Source organism: Nothobranchius furzeri, chromosome 17, assembly GCF_043380555.1.
Source record: "Nothobranchius furzeri strain GRZ-AD chromosome 17, NfurGRZ-RIMD1, whole genome shotgun sequence".
NCBI classification, from domain to species: domain Eukaryota; kingdom Metazoa; phylum Chordata; class Actinopteri; order Cyprinodontiformes; family Nothobranchiidae; genus Nothobranchius; species Nothobranchius furzeri.
Genome location: NC_091757.1, coordinates 40,468,590 through 40,487,048, shown reverse-complemented (window position 1 = coordinate 40,487,048; position 18,459 = coordinate 40,468,590). Strand labels below are relative to the sequence as shown.

The 18,459-nt window shown below is 42.1% G+C and overlaps 2 protein-coding genes across 3 annotated transcripts in view; both read left to right on the top strand.

Moving 5' to 3' along the window:
• LOC107393761 (phosphatidylethanolamine-binding protein 4) overlaps window positions 1-3,829 on the top strand; it is a 77,161-nt gene extending 73,332 nt beyond the window's left edge. For both annotated transcript variants that reach the window (XM_054731414.2, XM_054731413.2), the window contains one exon: window positions 3,622-3,829. In XM_054731414.2, coding sequence (XP_054587389.1) covers window positions 3,622-3,713 — 92 coding nt within the window. In that variant the 3' untranslated portion in view covers window positions 3,714-3,829. The remainder of the gene's footprint in view (window positions 1-3,621) is intronic.
• A 9,247-nt stretch (window positions 3,830-13,076) lies between these two features.
• Window positions 13,077-18,035, top strand: egr3 (early growth response 3). The gene is made up of 2 exons (XM_015972353.3): window positions 13,077-13,584; window positions 15,844-18,035. Exons 1-2 carry the CDS (start codon window positions 13,431-13,433, stop codon window positions 16,920-16,922), a joined length of 1,233 nt encoding a protein of 410 aa, XP_015827839.1. The 5' UTR covers window positions 13,077-13,430; the 3' UTR covers window positions 16,923-18,035.
• Window positions 18,036-18,459: the final 424 nt, after the last annotated feature.

Here is an 18,459-nt window from a genome sequence, read left to right as displayed (position 1 = left end):
AGCTTTCAGTTCCCATCATGGATATTTCTGAACACTTTATAAATTGTGTTGGGAAAGTTCTTAAAGTTCTAGGACCCGTATATGATGACATCACATATTTTAAACCAAAGGCCTTTCATGTTAGTTTCGTTTTCTTTAGTGTGACAAATTGTAAAGTTTCTCGTTTTTACTATAAAAGGAAATTCAACGATGGCAGAGTTCATCTAAGAACATTTTGATGAGTGTATGTTTTTCACACAGCAAATTCAAAAGTGTTAATTTTCTGGTGTTGGTCCATTTAACACCAACAATAGTTAATTTAACACTAAAAATTGTTATATAGTTGATATGTAACACTGACATGAGAGTTAAAACCCAGTGTTAAAAGGCAGTGTTTCCTAATCGACTGTAGGTGTCCTTTTGGACAAAATAACTCCTAAAAATCTAACTCTGAACTCCCACAGCAGCTGTAACACCTGCAGAGTTAATTTGTAGACTCCACCCTTTTATTGTAAAAGTTGGACTGGTAGCGACCGATTGGCTGCAGAGAGTTGCAGGAGCTGCAGTGGGCGAGGTGCATTGTGGGTAGTCATGTTTTTAGTTAATCTGTTCTATTTTAGGGTGTTTATGAATGTTTATTTGGGGGAGTTGTATTGTTCTTAGTACTTTGTTCACTGTTGCAAATGTGGTTTTGCTTGTTATGTCATGTTGGTACCGTGAGTGAGGAGGCCGGTCAAAAGAATGGGACTGCTGTGTGTTCCACTAGCACAATCAAAATGTGGTGCATTGGTCGTGCTCAGGACTCAATACCTTGCGATCCTCTTCCACTGACTGATTGTAGTCATGAGGTGTACATATAAATGACCAACAAATGATATACAACAATCTATTTCCAGACCTGCAGAGAAAGATAGAGAAAAGGGGGACACACAAAAATACAACAAAACAAAAAAATCACTGCTCCAACAACATGAGGATATCTAACAGTAACATTTTTGCTAAGAGCATGCTGTAATGATTTATAGTGCATTTAGTGCCAACCACAGCCCTAGGTTATGTGTCAAAAACGCCTGAGTCCACACATGAGAGCCCCATGTGAGCACCTACAAACGCGTGCTTGTGCGTGGACGGTTTCTCTATAGGAGTGGTCAATAGTGAGTATGAGAGGCCACAGACCTGCCAGAGGCCCAGGAGATAATAATGCCAACCCCCAAGCCCACTCTGAGCCGCCCACTCGAGGGAAGGCCGAGCTTGGAACTCAGTGGCCCGGGACCCAGGGGCGCCCAACTTCAGTGGAGACCCAGCAGAGGCCAGGGGCTTGGACTCCACCAGGCACCCACAGGGAGCGAGCCGGTATGCTAGAAACTTCTAGCCCAAGGCACGAGAGAGTTTTCAAATGCTTCTAAAGGCTCAATGATCTGCTGCAACATATCCTGTTGTATGATGAGTGCTAGCCACATTTGACGCAAGTCATCACTCTAAGATACAGGTGTCATGGTATTGTGTTTGGACCGGACCGATCTAAGGGACCTCTGAGCCACTCTAGTCTGTTACAGAGACATTGTTAAATGGCTGAACCCTGATGATTTTATTTCCGTTAAAATGAAGAAATTCAGTAAGGGTTTACTCTGATATGGCTCCTTTAACTGTACTGCAAGAAAAAAATGAAGATCCTCGTTTTTTTGAGTATTTCTGAGACACTGTAAGAGGTTTAACAGGGACACCGCCCACACCACTAAATGTAGCAGTTCTGTCACCTCGCAGCAGTCCTGATCTCCCTACCATACCCAGACAGAGACGCAAGGTGGAAACAAAAGGAGAGGCAGGAAGACTCTAACATCGCCCTCAGGTCCCACACTATCTGTCCTTTCCATGAGCGTGCAGATGGGAGAGGCGGAAACGTGTCTCTGCACTACAAACAAGCACCAGACTATTTTAAGGTCACTTGTAAGTCGAGGCATTCGCAGTGTACCAGCCAGTATGATAGCACCAGAGATGGTGAATTTGTCTTGTTTTGGACTGAGCCCAATGATTGCACAGCTTTAGACAGGATTATGTGTGAAGCTTTACAAGCATTGGCTTATTTTGACTCCCTGTTTGATACTTATTAGAGGAAATAGTGCCTAACACTGCTGTGAGGCATGTTCTCTGCAAAAATCAGGGAAGGAGAACATCTTTACGCGTCACTTTCATACATTTCAAATCTGTCACATGGTTTTTTAGCTGCGTCTCAGTAAAGTTGGTGTCTCAACCACCTCACCTGTCAGCTTTCTTTAAACTATAACCCCTGAGGGGTGAGTAACCTTGTTATGGACATGCAGAGGAGTTTAGGGATCTGCAGAGGCGGTGCACTATCTGAGGCTGAACGAAAGGATAGAAGGGGCTGCTGGGGCTGTGCCCTATCATACAGACAGGTCACTTGACTCTATTGCCCTCACATGATTATCGGCGACCCCTCTGCAGGCAGTCCTCATTCCCAGAGATGACCTGGGGAGATTCAGGTACTCATCTGCTCATCTATCAGTTATTATTCGTCATGTTCTGCAGCTGAGCTCGGAACACGACCTGCCCTCACGGCAAACCCAGACACACGGAGGTGTCTTAGGTTAAAGATGGGAGGAAGATCAGAAATAAAATTTTAAGTACTTCAATGTTTAAAGCTTCAAGCAGGAAGATAGGCCAACAGATGATAGGCTAAGCCAGTGCAATCAAACGTGTAAAAATGTGCAGCATTGAGTGAGAAATTTAATTTTAAATGAGTTTTTCTAGATTGGTGAGCACCTTTGATGTACTGGGAATGTATATTTCCTCTGGATTAAACATTTGGTTCTCTGACGATAAAACCAGGGAGAGCAAAGTCCTCTAAAACAGCTGCAGCATAAGGTCAGGAGCAGAGATTTTACCATGCAGACACAGGAAGATCTGACCCTGACTGCGAGTCCATCCTCTCGATAGACTTGGACTGTTTCACTACTTGGCTCTAGTTTTCCAGTGCGATCCTTCGACAGCCTTTAATGTGATCACTTCCCGCAGGAAAAATCCCAGAATGTCACAGGTTCGCTGGATTACAGTGCAAAAGTCTTATGAACATGCAAACATATGAAGATACAGACAGTCGGTTTTTCTTTGTAGAATCTGTTTGCAAGTTTAAAGCACACAGGGTTTTCTTAGCCTGGAATGATAGTTGTGAATTTGTCTTTTTTTTTTTTTTTTTGTAAAAAGGAGGGGAAACTGCAGGGAATCAGTGCTTGTCAAAAATCTAAGAAGCGATATTGTCATACCAGCCGGATGGCCGTCTGGTGTTTGTTTAAAAGGGGAGGGAAGAAAAAAACAGCCCAGGCGATTGAATCATTTCTTCTTGCCAATACGTCCTTGCGTTCCCACCTCCATCATTACAGCAACATGTTTTATTTTCAGCAGTGCTGTTCTCAGTGACTCACATCCCAGAGCCATGTGCTGCTCAGTTAGACCTCAGATCCCTAAACACAGACCGAGCGGTCATAAGAAATGCTCTCACAGTGCACTCAGAATATGGCTTTTTTTAATTAATATATATATTTCTTTGTCTTGCAGCAAACTGAACACAAACCTTGAGCTCCTCTCCTTCAAAATATTTGCATATATTTTTGTCACTTTTTTTAGGTAAATGGGACTTGCAGGCCTTCATCACAAGGTTTGGTTTGGGAGAGCCCGTCGCCTCTGTGCAGTTTCTCACCCAGAACTTCAAAGACTGAAGAATGTTCAGATGCCTCAAAAGGAAAAAAGAAGAAAAACATCACCTTTATGACACAAAATACTTCCCCTTTTTGCATCATTTTTCTGCAATAAACTAAGTCAACGCTTGCACAAATCCGCCTCCTTTTCTTCTGCCTTATTGCTGAGTTAGAGACACATTTCCTCTTTGTGTTGCACCAGTTGATGGGTTTTGATGTCACCCCTCATCTCTGTCACGTGTTCCGGTGGATCGGGAGATCGATTTCGACTTTGCTGGAGATTTCTTAATAGTTTCCGAACGGCGTCGATGAGAGAAGGAAGCCGACCTGATATCACCGCTCTGTGTGGAAAGAGTCAATTCTAATTCTGGGCCGGAAACACGTCAGGACCATAAAAAGGAAGTGGGAGGTGAAACCGTGACCGCAGCTCAGCCCGATGCTGCAGTGGAACTTGAACCAAAATACTCTATAGTGTGACAGGACGGGGGGGGGAGGGGCAGCAGGGCCTGTCGAGCACCCAGGGAAGGGAACTTGCTGTTTGTGTAATTGTTTATCATATTTCCATTGACCACTCTCACCCCAATGGAAACAATGAGCAACTTTCAGGCTCTCGATGTGTCTGAAGTGAAAGCTGCTCTGTTTGTGTGTCCTTCAGGGTAACTTTGGGATGTGAACCAGTTTTGAACTTTAAAAGAGTTGCACTAGGGTCTCACCTGGCAGGTCTGCGGAGGATGGTGTGGGTAAACTTTTCAACCCGCTCACGATAAAATGCTTTTCAGACTTTACAGGTCTTTGTAGCTGGTGGGTCAGAGTGCCCCCACCATGAGGAATATTGGTTTTTAACCAGTAGCTCTCCTCCGGGAATAGGTTGTATCAATACCCCAGATGTCTGAAAAAGGCTGGATTTACATGAGTGACTTTGATGTTCTGATGATCAATCTTTAGTTGGTGGTTTGATTGACCCTGGTTTGGTGTCTCATCAGTGGGGCTCGGCAGGAGTAGGTACCAGAGGTTTCTGTTCCTTTGGTGGTTAAGCCAGCCTTGGTAAACCCCTATGCACCCTCTCCGTGAACTCTGGGAGATCATTGATCAAACTGCCCTGCGTTTGCTTTGTTTGCCTCCCAGACTTCAGCACTCAAAAGTCCACAAACAACAACCAAAACAATGCACATGACCAGAGAGAGCCGGCTGCATTTGAGAAAATGTTAGACATCCGTCGGTTTGAGTGTTGCTCTTGACCTTGATTTGCTCATCTTATTTGACTTATGAAATCGCATTTCTAACAACTGGCAAGACGAGGATAATTCCACACTCATTGTTAAGCATGCCAAGTGGGAGAAGATTCTTCCAAAAACCACCTACTTGAATCCATCAGCACAAGATTGAAATGCCAAGATCTGCTGCACTTCCAAACACACTGTGCATTTTTCCCTCTCTCTCTTTATGTCTTGGAGACATCCTGCCAAAACAGCTGGGTTTTGCCACTCGATTTTCCATGAATGTGTTTATTTATACTCCGAATGTCAAGAGAGTTGAAATATTATGATCAAGAAAAACTGACAGCTGTAGTTAAATGCTGTGCAGTATGTAAGCTTTTCTCTCTTTAATTTTTTAAAATAAAATATGCCTTTTAATACCCCTGATGATATGAGAAATGCATTTAATATTTTTTATTAATATATTCAGACTTACCTTAATTAAAAAAAATGTTAATCAGTTCAGTTGCCTAACCTGCAATCAGTGATCGAATATGCATGATGACGAGAGATTTGTTTCACTGGAGACTTTCCAGCATTCTTAATGCTATAAGCTGAATTTAAGAGTGGCATCTGTTCAGTGATTGTCAATAATTTAGTCTTCTTCATAAATGTATTCATAATGTTTTTTATTTCAGCCTCCACAGACTGGTAATTGTCCTGCAAATCTCTCTGCAGAGAATAGGTGCAGCTTAAACCACCTGGAGATTTGAGTCCAGCTCAGAATAAGGTTTAGATGAATATGTACATTTTTAGACACGACTGATTCCTTTTTTTCACCAGCAGAAATGTTAAAATGGACCTTTTGACCTCTGTAAAGATTTTTGTTATTTGTGCTGGCCTTGTAACCTAAATGCATGTTCTAATCCAGCCTAGCAATACAAAACAAAACACTGCATTACAGACAGCAGACTGAGGTCAAGTCTAATGAACTTCAACTGAAACTACACTCAAAAGGAAACTAAATGGAAGGAGTTCATGGTGCAGTGCTTAAAGAAAGGGGCATTAAGTTTAATGTATTTCTCTGCTTTTGCACATTTTTCTTTTTACAGGTTGTTGAGTCAAATTCAAGTTTCTGATGCTGGACATTAACAATGGTTTCCAAGTTGAAGTCAGGACCCTGCTGTGGGTCATAAAACCACTCTTCAGATAATCTCCAGAAATTAAATTCAACAGAAAAATAATTCTCAGAAGAACATTTTCACTAAAATTGATGTAAATGCTGAATAAAATATAAACAAAGGGATATAAGTGCCAAATTAATTAAAGGTACAATAAATAAGAATTTTACATGGTGGAAGGAAGGTTACATTGAAACAGATTTCCTCCTCAGCCGGCTGGGAGGTTCAGTTTGTTTTCTTTCTAAAAGGCCAAAGAAGGACGTAGCCTTTGTTTACAATCTGTCTCGGCTAACACTACTGCGTCTGCATTTTTAATTTGACACCAGCCGGTAAAAAGCTCCAGAGTTGTGGACAGTATGCTGACCTGCAAAAGGAGCAGCCCAGAAGTTATTTCTTGTACCCCCAAGAAGCCACAACAAACGTTTGTTTTGCTCTAACACAAAAGTGTTAGATGATAAACTTGGGCTGCCAAATTTCCTGTGTGTGTGTGTGTGTGGGGGGGGGGGGGGTCTCAATATTACAGTGAACAGTATGTATCTTCTTATCACCTTCCCGTGTATGACTGGTCTTCACTCATCTAGAATCTTCTGGTGCTGAGCTGTAAATGGCAACAGCCAGGAAACTCACAGGACAGCAGTGAGAAAGTCGCTTGTTTGTTTTGAAAATAGACTGCAGTACTCACATTTGACCACAGGATGTCACTCTTACTTTCCTCACACATTGTGTTTTCATTCTGGATTTGTCTGTTAGCCTTTTATAACCTTTATAACCTTCTCTGCGTCTAGCGGTAGAGTATCCGCCCTGAGACTGGGAAATCAGGGTTCAGACCCCAATGGGGTCATACCAAAGACCTTAACAATGGGACCTAATGCCTCTCTGCTTGACACTCAGCTGTGAGGGGTTGGATTGGGGGGTTAAACCACCAAATAGTTCCTGAGCGCAGCCATAGCTGCATAGCTTTCCACGAGGAAGGGTCAAATGCGTAGATGAATTTCACCAGTGTGTGATGATGACAAATGAGACTTTAGGGTGAGGGTGTGTGTTCATCCCTACCTCTGCATCCCACTCAGATACAAGGTTTGCTCTGCTAAATGAAGCAACTGTTGGACTGTAAGTCACTCCATATTCTGTATTGTTCATTAGTTCTGCCATATCTCACTTACTGTATAGAACTTTGGGGAAACAATTATAAAAATGCACTGCACCCCCTATCACTATTGCAAAAGAGGGTAATGTGTGTCATTCATAAAGTTGGGTTTCTGGATCATACAAATTCTTTGTTTTTACAGTCAAAATACATTAAACTTCAAGACCTGGTTCATTATCAAACAGCTCAAATCATGTTTAAAGCTAGTAAGCACTTATTGCCACCTAATATTCAAAAGCTCTTCAACCAGAGTGATGAGGGATGTCATTTACGAAGGACTAAAAATTTAAAAATGACTGTAAGAACCACTAAAAGGAGCTTCTGTGTATCAGTATGTGGTGTGAAACTGTGGAATGGGCTGCAGGAAATACACAAACAGTGTCCAAATATAAACAAATTTAAATCACTGTATTAAAAAAATAATAATTAATGGATATGAAAATGAGGTTCTCTGAGGTTATGGAAACTATGATATTGTCATTATTATTTTTGCTGTTGTTTAAGTTATTATTATTATTATTATTATTATTATTATTATTAGTACCATAAAATGTTGATGCACAATGCTCTCATTAGTAGCTGCATATATATATTAATATGTATGTATGTATGTATGTATGTATGTATGTGTATGTGTGTGTGTGTGTGTGTGTGTGTGTGTGTGTGTGTGTGTGTGTGTGTGTGTGTGTGTGTGTGTGTGTGTGTGTGTGTGTGTGTGTGTGTGTGTGTGTGTGTGTGTGTGTAGGTATGGATGGTAACTTGTAAAGTATGTTAGTAATGTGAGACAAGGGGGTGGGATTGAATAAGCACGTGCTTCTTCTCACTCCCTTTGGACAAAGACTTCTTTTTTATTGGTATATCTTTTCTTTTCTACTATGTTCATTGATTTTTTTTAAATATTTTGTCTTATGTTCAATTAAACGTTTTAATCAATCAATCAGTCCCTACACACAAAAGGTCTCAGTCTAGATTGTTTTCTTTTGTTATTCTATGATGGAAGAAGAAGCCTTGAAAACATTTATCACTCTCTAATAAGACAATTCAGTGAAAACCTTCTCATCTACCTTCTCCAAAGTGCCTGACCTGCACTCCTGTTCCATCTGTGTCCTTATTATCTCACGCCATCATGCCGCAGGCAATAATTTTTGTGCCATGGCTAAACGTCTCATGAACCACTGGATGGATTTGATTGAAGCTCACAGAAAGAGATTTATGGAGTTAACCCAAGTCCAGATACTAATCAACCTTAGCTGACAGAAATAGTTATAACTCAGTCTTCTTTCTCTTTGGGCTTTTCACCTAGGTGAATCATCAGTCTCCATAGTTCTCTCTTCTTCTACCCTCACACCAGCTACCTTCATGTCCTCGTTCACCACATACATAAATCTCCATATTTGCTCTTCCTCTCAGCCTTCTGCCTAGTGGCTCCAACCTCAGTGTCCTATGTAATCATTGTCTCCTCCATCGATCACCAGTGGTCCAAATTGCTATAACTCAGTCAGCTTTGTAAATGCTGAGCTACACTTTCAGATCATAGTAGCTGAGAGTCAGTCACAACACATAGTCTGAGAGCCAAGAGCAAGAGAGCCAGAAAAACTTCTTGATGTGATCACATCTGTTATTTTCCCATCTTTCCTAAACACAAGTAGCCTGACAAGCCATCGTATACATGTAAATACACTGTCCAGCCAAAAAGGAGCCACCACCTGGATTAAACCAAGCAAATAGGTATAAGCCTCCGACTGGATAATTACTGCATGGGCGATTATCTTTCAGCTGGCAACAAGTTATTTAACCCTAACTGGTGCAACGAGTTGCTTCTCATTTCTTCAACAACCAATTTGAAAGACACACCTGGTGGTCGTGGAAAAGATGTTAGTCTGTGTGAGAAGGGTCAGATCAGTGGCATGCATCAAGCAGAGAAAACATCTAAGGAGATTGCAGAAAAGGCTAAAACTGGGTTAAGAACTGTCCAACGCATTATTAAAAACTGGTCTGATGAATCCAGATGGACCCTGTTCCAGAGTGATGGTGCATCAGGGTAAGAAGAGAGGCAGATGAATTGATGCACCCATCATGTCTAGTGCCTACTGTACAAGCTTGTGGGGGCAGTGCTGTGATCTGGGGTTGCTGCAGTTGGTCAGGTCTAGGTTCAGCAACAGGATGTGCTCCAAGAATGAGGTCAGCTGACTATCTGCATTTTCTGAATGACCAGGTTATTCTGTCCTCCCTGATGGAACAGGCATATTACAAGATGACAATGCCAGGATACATTGAACTCAAATAGCTTGATTTGGGCTTTAGTGAGCCAGTAATTAGAGTGATAATAAATACTAGTCTGATCATCATAACAGTAGAAGTGCTTTAATGAATAAAAGATTATAGTTTCATAACTCTGAAGGTTTGATGTTATAGCTCCAACACTAACAGCAAGAGACCTTTGTAACCTTCCTGATCAGATGTGGAAAAACATAACTAATTTGACTATACATTCATACTGCCCGAGAGCTTTTCCCCAGCCCTTTCAAATGAGCCTCTGCCTCCATGGAATTACCGTATGCAAAAGAGCCGGGCGCTGCAGTCAGAGATCTCATGGCACTGCAGGCCTTCCCCATGGTGAGCACATCTCACAGTTGAGGAAACATGCCTGCTACAGGTAGGTGTTCCAGCTGGGGTGGCCAGCTTTCCAACCACAGAAGTTCATAACACCCCCTCCCTGAGGAAAGACTCTATTGTACCATGAATCCTGATCCACACCAGTCGGTTTGCATCCAGATGCACAACAACAGAGGAACACTCTTTCCACCAATCAGCATCACGGGTCAAAGTTTGCTTATTATTAGAATGGACAATAATAACAGGACAAGCCTGCAGTTAGATGCAAAACCCAAATACATGTTTGACAGTGCTGAAAACTGAAGGTTTGAAACTAAAATAGACTAGGTCAAAAGTCATGCCAACATTTAGCATCCGCTTGATTTCATTTGGCTTAAAGTGGGTGAACTGTATCGTGTTTCATTTTCTTTTATTACACACAATTCTGCAAGTTTCAGCATCAAAATCTCTAAATATTTTACAAAAACAAAATCTTGAAAGTAGACAAGTGAAGAATTGTCTTTGACTGCTCACACATGTTCTGTGATGCTGCTGTGGACCATGACTAAATGGGCTGGGGTCTCCATACCCCAGGTGAGTTTTGGAAACGGGGGTGCCTATGGGGGCCAGCGGGGCAGCTGGTTCCCAGAGAGGGCTTGGGCCACCCAGTCTTTCCTCCCCATCCTCATATTCCCCTCCTCCTGCTCTATCACATCACCAAACACAAACGCACAGAAGGCCTTGAGGTGTGGGTAAGTTCAGGGGGTATATGTATGGTTCTCTACACTGCAATCCAGTGGCGGCCTACACCCCAGTTGTAATTTACATATTAAACACTCCCACCAACGTCATTCCACACAAATGCATAATTTGGGCCTTGGGGGTGAGAACACTTGACGGCACCTGGAGGGTAGGATCTGTTCACTCAGCCTCACCTCGGGTGCTGGTGCCCACTTCCAATTTTAAGCTGCACCTAGACACTGAGGGTTCTGGGGGTAATTAGGGTTGTGTGCTGACACCAACTGGTGTAGACCGGATGACTTGCTCCTAGTGGCTGCTTGGTGGGGTCTGAACCCCCAGCCTCTGTCAGGTCTCTGCCATGGTTGGGTGCCTTTGAGTCCCGGACCGCTGGGTTTCGAGCTCAGCCTGCCTAGGAGTGGGCGGTTGCAGGCTTGCCATTACAGGTGCTCACATGGGGCTCTCACAAGTATGGACTTGGGCATTTTTGACACAAAACCTAAGTCTGTGGTTGGCTCAAAATGCACTGTAAATTATTACCATGTGCTTTTTAGCAAAAAGTGTTACTGGTATTTATCCTCATGTTGTTGGTGCAGTGATATTTTGGTTCTGTTGTACTTTTTGTGTGTGCCCCATTTTTTTTCTCTCTCTCTCTCTCTTTCTGCAAGTAGAAGCAGATTCCATGCTTTCGTTCTTTTTTAAACACAGAAACAGTTTTGTTTACCTGTTTTGTAGCTACAGTTTTGCCGTAGAAGCAGATTCTTTTACATCCTTTATTGTTTAATTAGTGAACTTTTCCCCCACCTTTTTTTTCCTTTCCCCCTACATTTTTCACTTCTGTGTCCGTTGAAATGTAAAACAAACACTTTTCTAATAAAGTTTTGATATCAGGCAGGGCATCATAGCTAAGTCTATAACCCTCCACTTGTCTTTGGCACTCAGACATCCATTCTGATTGTTTCACAACCGACATGGAAAGAAAAGAATGGACTATAATAACAGGACTAACCTGCACTTAGATGCAAACCCCAAAAACAATGTTTGACAGAGCTAAAAGCTGAAGGTTTGAAACTATAAAATAGACAAGGTCAAAAGTCATGCTAACATTTTGCATCTACTTTATTTCATTTGGTTTTAAGTGGGTTTATCTTGTATTTTCTTTGATTACACAAAATTCTGCCAACTTTAGCATCAAAATCTCAAAATAGTTTATAAACTATATAAAAAAGGTCATCTTGAAAGTCCGAAAAGCCAACTTTCAGTTTCCCATGTGGGGACAGACCTGCAAGTCGAGGTGAAAGGAGCGGACTGACCCCCATAAGGACAAACAAACAGAGGTGTCTTTAGTGAGGATGCAGGAGCCTGTTCGGATGGGATGAAACAGTGACTGGATGAAACCCAACACACACACACACACATAGTCACTCTCTGTTTACACTCTTTAAGGTACTATCAATTTATCATGTATGCACACTGACATGGTATTCCATGTTTTCAGAAAATAAACCAAAATTCTTAAATAAAATATCTAGAAATGTCGTTAAGTTATTTTTATTTAGGCAAATCGTCCAAAAATACTAATGAGTTCATTACTATATGATAAAATTAGCCCCAGGGCTATTTTTGAACTTCTGTGTATCAAAATAAACTCTGGGGGTATTTTTATAAGATTACAAACCAGCATTACCTTGTTTTTTCACAGGTTGGTTAACTGATTTAAAAAAATCGAGCCATGACGCTTTTGTCCACTGTCGCGCGAGCGCGCGCGCGCGCGCGCGTGTGATGTTTTTTTACGTCTGTGGCTTCCGATCACTTTTCCACTACCACTTCACCCGGAACTCGCATGTCCAAATAGAGAGGCGAAGGGGCGGGGCCGGACACTGCCTTATTTGGAGCTTCCACTCCATGGGCCACTCTGGGCTCCAAGTCAAAGCAAGCCTGTGCAGAGCTTTGCAATATTTACAAACGATTAACTCCGTCAATTACGGCCTTTGTGTGACAGTGATGCGGATTGAAAGGAGGGCTTTGAAGCACAGTTCTGCAATCCAGGACCGCACAAAGTGTGTGCAAGTTCACCAGGAGGAAAATGGGAATGCTGAAGTTTTGTCCTGCAGAACTTTTATGTAGATGAAGAAACCCGCTCCTGAAATTAACACACTGTTTATCCACACAGTTTCAAATGAGCCGTTGTTCTAACTTGTGACAAATTATTTTTTACTAGAGACAAAACACGCTCTTGTTTTGGCCGCGCGCACAGAGAGGCTTAAGATAATCAGAGAATAATAAAGATAAGACCGTTAGTCAGTGTTTGTGTCTGTTACAAGGACGGGGAAAAGCTGGTCCCGAAGAAGGACGCAGCTGGATGTGACATCTGGATTTTGTAAAGTTTATCTCTCTGTCGGAGCCCTTTGCCTCCACTGTAGTTTCCACCGACTGACGCTCGGAGAACCTGAACCTGATCGCCCATGTCCATATATGGTCATCTACGTCACGCAAATGTTCCATCCCCCTCTTTAATACAGACAGACAGGAGTCCCCTATCCAGCTCCAATAGAACAAGAAGAGAGCGGCTCTCGTTCAACCAACGCCACCATCTCCACCTCCATTGATTAACAGACTTCAAATCCCCCCACAAGCAGCCCTACGCGTCCGCTGCGATCAGATTAATAACAAAATCTCGTGAGCGCACAGGGGGAGATAACCAGCGCTGCTCGTCCTCCGCGGGATACTTGGATAGCTACAGCAACAGGATCCCAACCTGCGCCTCTCCTGTCTCCAGCACCTGTGCGCACCTCTCGTGAACACCCGGTGTTCTGCGTGGCCACCTGGATACCTGCGCGCCGCGCTTTTGTTTTAAATGTCGGACTGAATCTTATCTGCTATGACAGGGAAACTGGCAGACAAGATCCCTCTTACCATGAGCAGTTTAATAAACACGATCCCTGACAGTCTGTACCCGGAGGAGGACATCCCCACGTCTATGAATATTTTCACCAGTACGGAATCTATTAACCACTATTCGCAGATGAATACAGGTGAGTTTCATTGTTCTTATTTTATTTTATTTTTTGTCCACTTTTTTATTTAACTGATTCAAACTGCGAGGTGCGAGGAGCGGCAACAGTTGTCTCCGGGCTCGAAGCACCTGTTTGCGCTCTGATTCTGCTGCGCGTAAAAGCGCACTCCTGCAACAGCCTCTTACGTTTTAGGAGCCTGGTGTGAATTAGAATCAAATTTAAAACACTATATAAATCTTGGAAATGTGCTTGTTTTCCTTTTGAGTTCAAAATTATAATTTGATTAGAATTTTAGTGACACGTTCCTGAAAAGTGAGAGCACGCACTCTTTTCAAAACTCAGATGAGGTGTCAGATTTAAAGATGCGTGATTTTATCCCCTCGAGGAAACGTCCCGATATGAAATATACAGCTTTGAGCCTTTTAAGCGTTTTGACAGGAATCTGAGAATTTGGCACAAGATGTGGTCAAACCGCGGTGCTTCAGATTTCATATCCACTCGTCAAAGAGGGTCATGGACTTAAACAATGACTTTCATTCACAACTGTTAACATGCTTATAGTAGGCGTGTGTGGGTGCGTTCTCCTATGTGAAACGCTTTTATGCGCTTTGCCCCATGCACCGGCTTCTATTTAATAAACTGCAGCAGCGCTAATATTGATCAAACTATAAAAAAAGCTTATTTTACATTATTATCATCCTTTAATTGATGGGAGAAGCCCTGCGCGTAAAGACGGGTCACAGAGACGTTTTGGCATTAAATAAATCAGAACAGCTTGGAAAGGTGATGGAGGGAATGAAGTTGTAAAGTTGATATTAGAATTAAGATTAAATATTTTATTCTAAATATACCGTCATTGCATTTAATGCTCAAATTAAAATAACTGAACGAGTTTGAGTGTTTATCTAAAAATAAAAAAGCGTTTTCTTATTCATCACATAATGTGTGCGTTTGGATTTCATGCGCTCTGTGTGGCAAATTAAAGGCTCCTTCTTATCTGCCAAAAAATACGAGTCTAAGTTCATAAAATACACACGTTTTTTTCATACAGGCAATTGTACATATTTTATATTTTATTAATAAAAAAGAAACACTCACATGGATTTACTTCAAATTTTTTGAGTCTATTATCTGATATTTCCACATAAACTATTCAGTTCAAGACATTTGTGTGTTTTTATTTTTTTATTTTATTTGGAGCAAAAGGAAATAGCAATTGGCATGGTGTGACTGAACAGGTGTGCCAGTGATGAGAAACGGAAAGAGCCCAAAACTTTCAATTTCAAATCTCATCCCTCAAAATTTAAAAGGCTGAGAAAAAAATATATTAAAATCCATAAAACATATATTTTTCATATGCATTAAAATGAAAGGCCACAGATGTTCCTAACATCCACATGTGGTAAAGGATATTTGGTTAAAAATGCCAATTGTTTTTTCAGCATTTAAACTGGCAGCACTGGCTCTGTCCTGCACCTTGTTAAAGGAAATAAAACATTTGTTAATTTTTTTTTACAAATATCCTTATTTAAAAAATATTTATCTTTTTTGAGAATGACAACTACATAAATAGTATATTAAATATGTCTAAATATTAGGTCTGGATTAGGCTTTTTTACATTTGGATCAAGCCAAAAGTGTGTGTGTGTGTGTGTGTGTGTGTGTGTGTGTGTGTGTGTGTGTGTGTGTGTGTGTTTGATAAATCGCATGATACGTGCAAATAAAACCTCACAAAAACAGAAGAGGACACACTTAAACTTATTTTCAGATGTCCTTTGTTGTGAATGCGTCTTGAATTCTTGAGTGTTATAGAATGTGGCGTCTGCCTTGTAATCCTCCCTGCCGTTAAGACATCAGATCTCCGTTTGGCTGTCCTCCTGAGGGACACAATGACTGGATCAAAGGGGGTGTTTTAGGTCTTGATTTATGAGGGCTTGTGGGATCTGAGAGAGTGAGAGACTCACACACACCACTCTTTCAGGCGCAGCTCTCTGTCACTTAACTTCCAGGTCTGACAGAGTTCACGTTTCTTCATGAACTGTAGGAGAGTTTTCCCTTTTTTCTCCTCTTTTTTCATCTTTATCAGAATTTTCGATGAAAAGTTTGATTTATTAAGTAATTGCTGTGATTTAACTTCATTACGATAAAGTTACATTTCTTCTTTATTTAATTTCTTTTTATTTAATTCTGCCTCATCACTTTAGCAACATTTTTCTCAGATTTTTTCAGAAATTAGAGGATGTCTAATGTTTTGTCTTTGGATTTGCTTTTGTCTAGATAACATCATGGACCTGGGCATGGGGAGTGAGAAGGCAAACTCAGAGATTCAGTATGGATCCAGCTTCCAGTCCAACCGCAGCGGGCAGACCGTCACGTACCTGGGGAAGTTCGCCTTCGACACCCCTCCTTCAGGTGGAATTAGTGGCTCGGGCTGGTGCCCCGACAACAACATCATCAGTCTAGTGAGTGCAGGGATCTTAGGCGTCTCTCCATCGCCCGGCACGGTAACGACGCAGACATCGTCCTCCGCAGCCAGCATGGGTGGACAGACGTCAGACATGGAGCAGGTGTATGGTCCGCCGCTGCCTGCCTATTCCACCTGCAGCGACCTATACCAGGATCAGGTGTCTTTTCACCACAGCCCTGCCACCAGCACAGCTCTAGCCTACCCTGGCAATGACTATCACTCCACATCCAAAGCCCCCATGGATGGCAGCCTGTTTTCCATGATCCCTGACTACAACCTTTTTCACCATCAGGGAGATGTTGGCGTGATGGAGCACAAGCCCTTCCAGACCATGGACCCCATCAGAGTCAACCCTCCACCCATCACACCCCTGGAGACCATCAGAGCATTCAAAGACAAGCAGCAAATCCACCCAGGTTTCATTGGCGGGCAGCAGCACCCGCCTCAGCACCACCCCCCACCTCAGACTCTCACTCTCAAACCCATCCGGCCTCGGAAGTACCCCAACCGTCCCAGCAAAACGCCTGTCCACGAGCGGCCGCACGCCTGTCCAGCAGAGAACTGTGACAGACGCTTCTCACGCTCAGATGAGCTCACGCGTCACCTCCGCATCCACACAGGTCACAAACCCTTCCAGTGCCGAATATGCATGCGTTCCTTCAGCCGGAGCGACCATCTGACCACACACATTCGCACACACACTGGGGAGAAGCCCTTCTCGTGCGAATTCTGCGGTCGCAAGTTTGCCAGAAGCGATGAGAGAAAGAGACATGCAAAAGTTCACCTGAAACAGAAGGACAAGAAGCAGGCGGACAAGAGCAGCGGGGCAGCCGGGAGCCACAGCTCACCGCCCAGCTCCTGTGGAGGGCCGTCGGTGGGAACGTCATGACCATCGCTACGTGCACATGGACTAAAGCCCAGCGCATAAAGAGACTCAAGAGGAAAGGATCAGGTCCACTCTGAGATATCCTCTTGCCGTTTACACACCTGCTCTTTCCAGGTCCTTCTGTTTTGAGATGGATGCCTTCAGTTTAAGTAAGAGGGGAAGGGCTGCTTTCCTTTTCATGTTTTAAGCAATTCAAAGCCTCAGCCACTGTAACACAGCATCAACACAAAGAAGGGTGCTTTAGCACGTTCTGTCAGACCGGCCTCGGTGTGTCAGTGGGCTCTGAGGATACACTCGTGTAAATTTTACAGAAACGTTCCGTAATAGGAGTGGAAACAGACAAAACAATAACAAAGCTCAGTGAAAGGGTGTGTTGTCTGGGATGTATGCATTAATTCTATTAGGCTGTTTAAAAGTGCAATTGGTTATATTTGTGTGCCGTCATGACTACCTTATTAGTGGCGCGTGGCTGTCTCTTTGTTGTTTTTGTTGAGGTGTAGTGTTTTTTTTTCTATTTGAATGTTTTTGTTTGTTTTTTTAAAGAATGTGCCAAATGTTTTGTGTGTGTGTGTGTGTGTGTGTGTGTGTGTGTGTGTGTGTGTGGTGATAAAGCCAACCTTGTTCTTATATTTGTGCCTGACATTTGCCAAACCCAACAGTGGAATCAGCTTAGCACAGTTGTTGAAATAATAAAAAGAAAAATAATCTAATTTATTCACCAAAAAAAACCAGATTTAGACAAACCTGCACCATTTTAAGACTGACTGGGTCACACAGAGTTTTGTCCTGTTACGTGTACTAACATGCCTGCAGTACCGGATGCTTTTGCCAATACTTATTTATTTTCAGTCACTATGAAACACTGTGTGTTACTCTTTTTTACGGTGGCTTTACGTTGTGTTGCCAAATGTAATTTCTGTCGTGCTTTTTTAAAAATCCCACCTATTCTGTTCATTTCTCATGAGTTCTGCAATATGCAATTGAAAAACAACATTTACCAATAACTCGTATTGAATTAACTGAGAACATGGATATACTGCACTATTTAATAAAAAGAAATAAACATACACTGGCTTGCAAACAAGCAGTGCAGAAAAGATGAGTTTGGAAAACAAATGAGGTCTTTTCTTTGTGCTTCTAAGTGTGAAAAGGTTGAACTATTTATAAAAGATGAGAGGTAAATGGTAAAACTAATAAAAAGAAAAGCAAAATCCCTCCAATCCCATGTTTACATCTTTTCTAAGACAGAGACTGGGCTGTAAACTGAGATGTTTTTTTGTACAGTATACAAATGCGTAGCCTCAGTGAAAACTCCCTATTTGTACTCCAGTGTCAAATACACCATAAGTCAGTATTAGATTGTGCATAAATGTGCATTCATTCATGCACACTATGTATATACAAATGACTTGCATAAACGGAGACTTTCAATTCACTGAATGCTTATGCAGGTTGTATCTTAAAATATTTTAGTAATATAGTTATATTACAAATTATTTTGTTGTTTTAGGTGAAGGCAAAAAAAAAACATTTTGGATCA

Excerpts from the sequence above, each read along its gene's own strand:
- egr3 (XM_015972353.3), top strand. The coding sequence starts at position 13,431 with ATGACAGGGAAACTGGCAGACAAGATCCCTCTTACCATGAGCAGTTTA. Across the intron at positions 13,585-15,843 it reads CTATTCGCAGATGAATACAG|ATAACATCATGGACCTGGGC; the intron begins GTGAGTTTCATT and ends GCTTTTGTCTAG.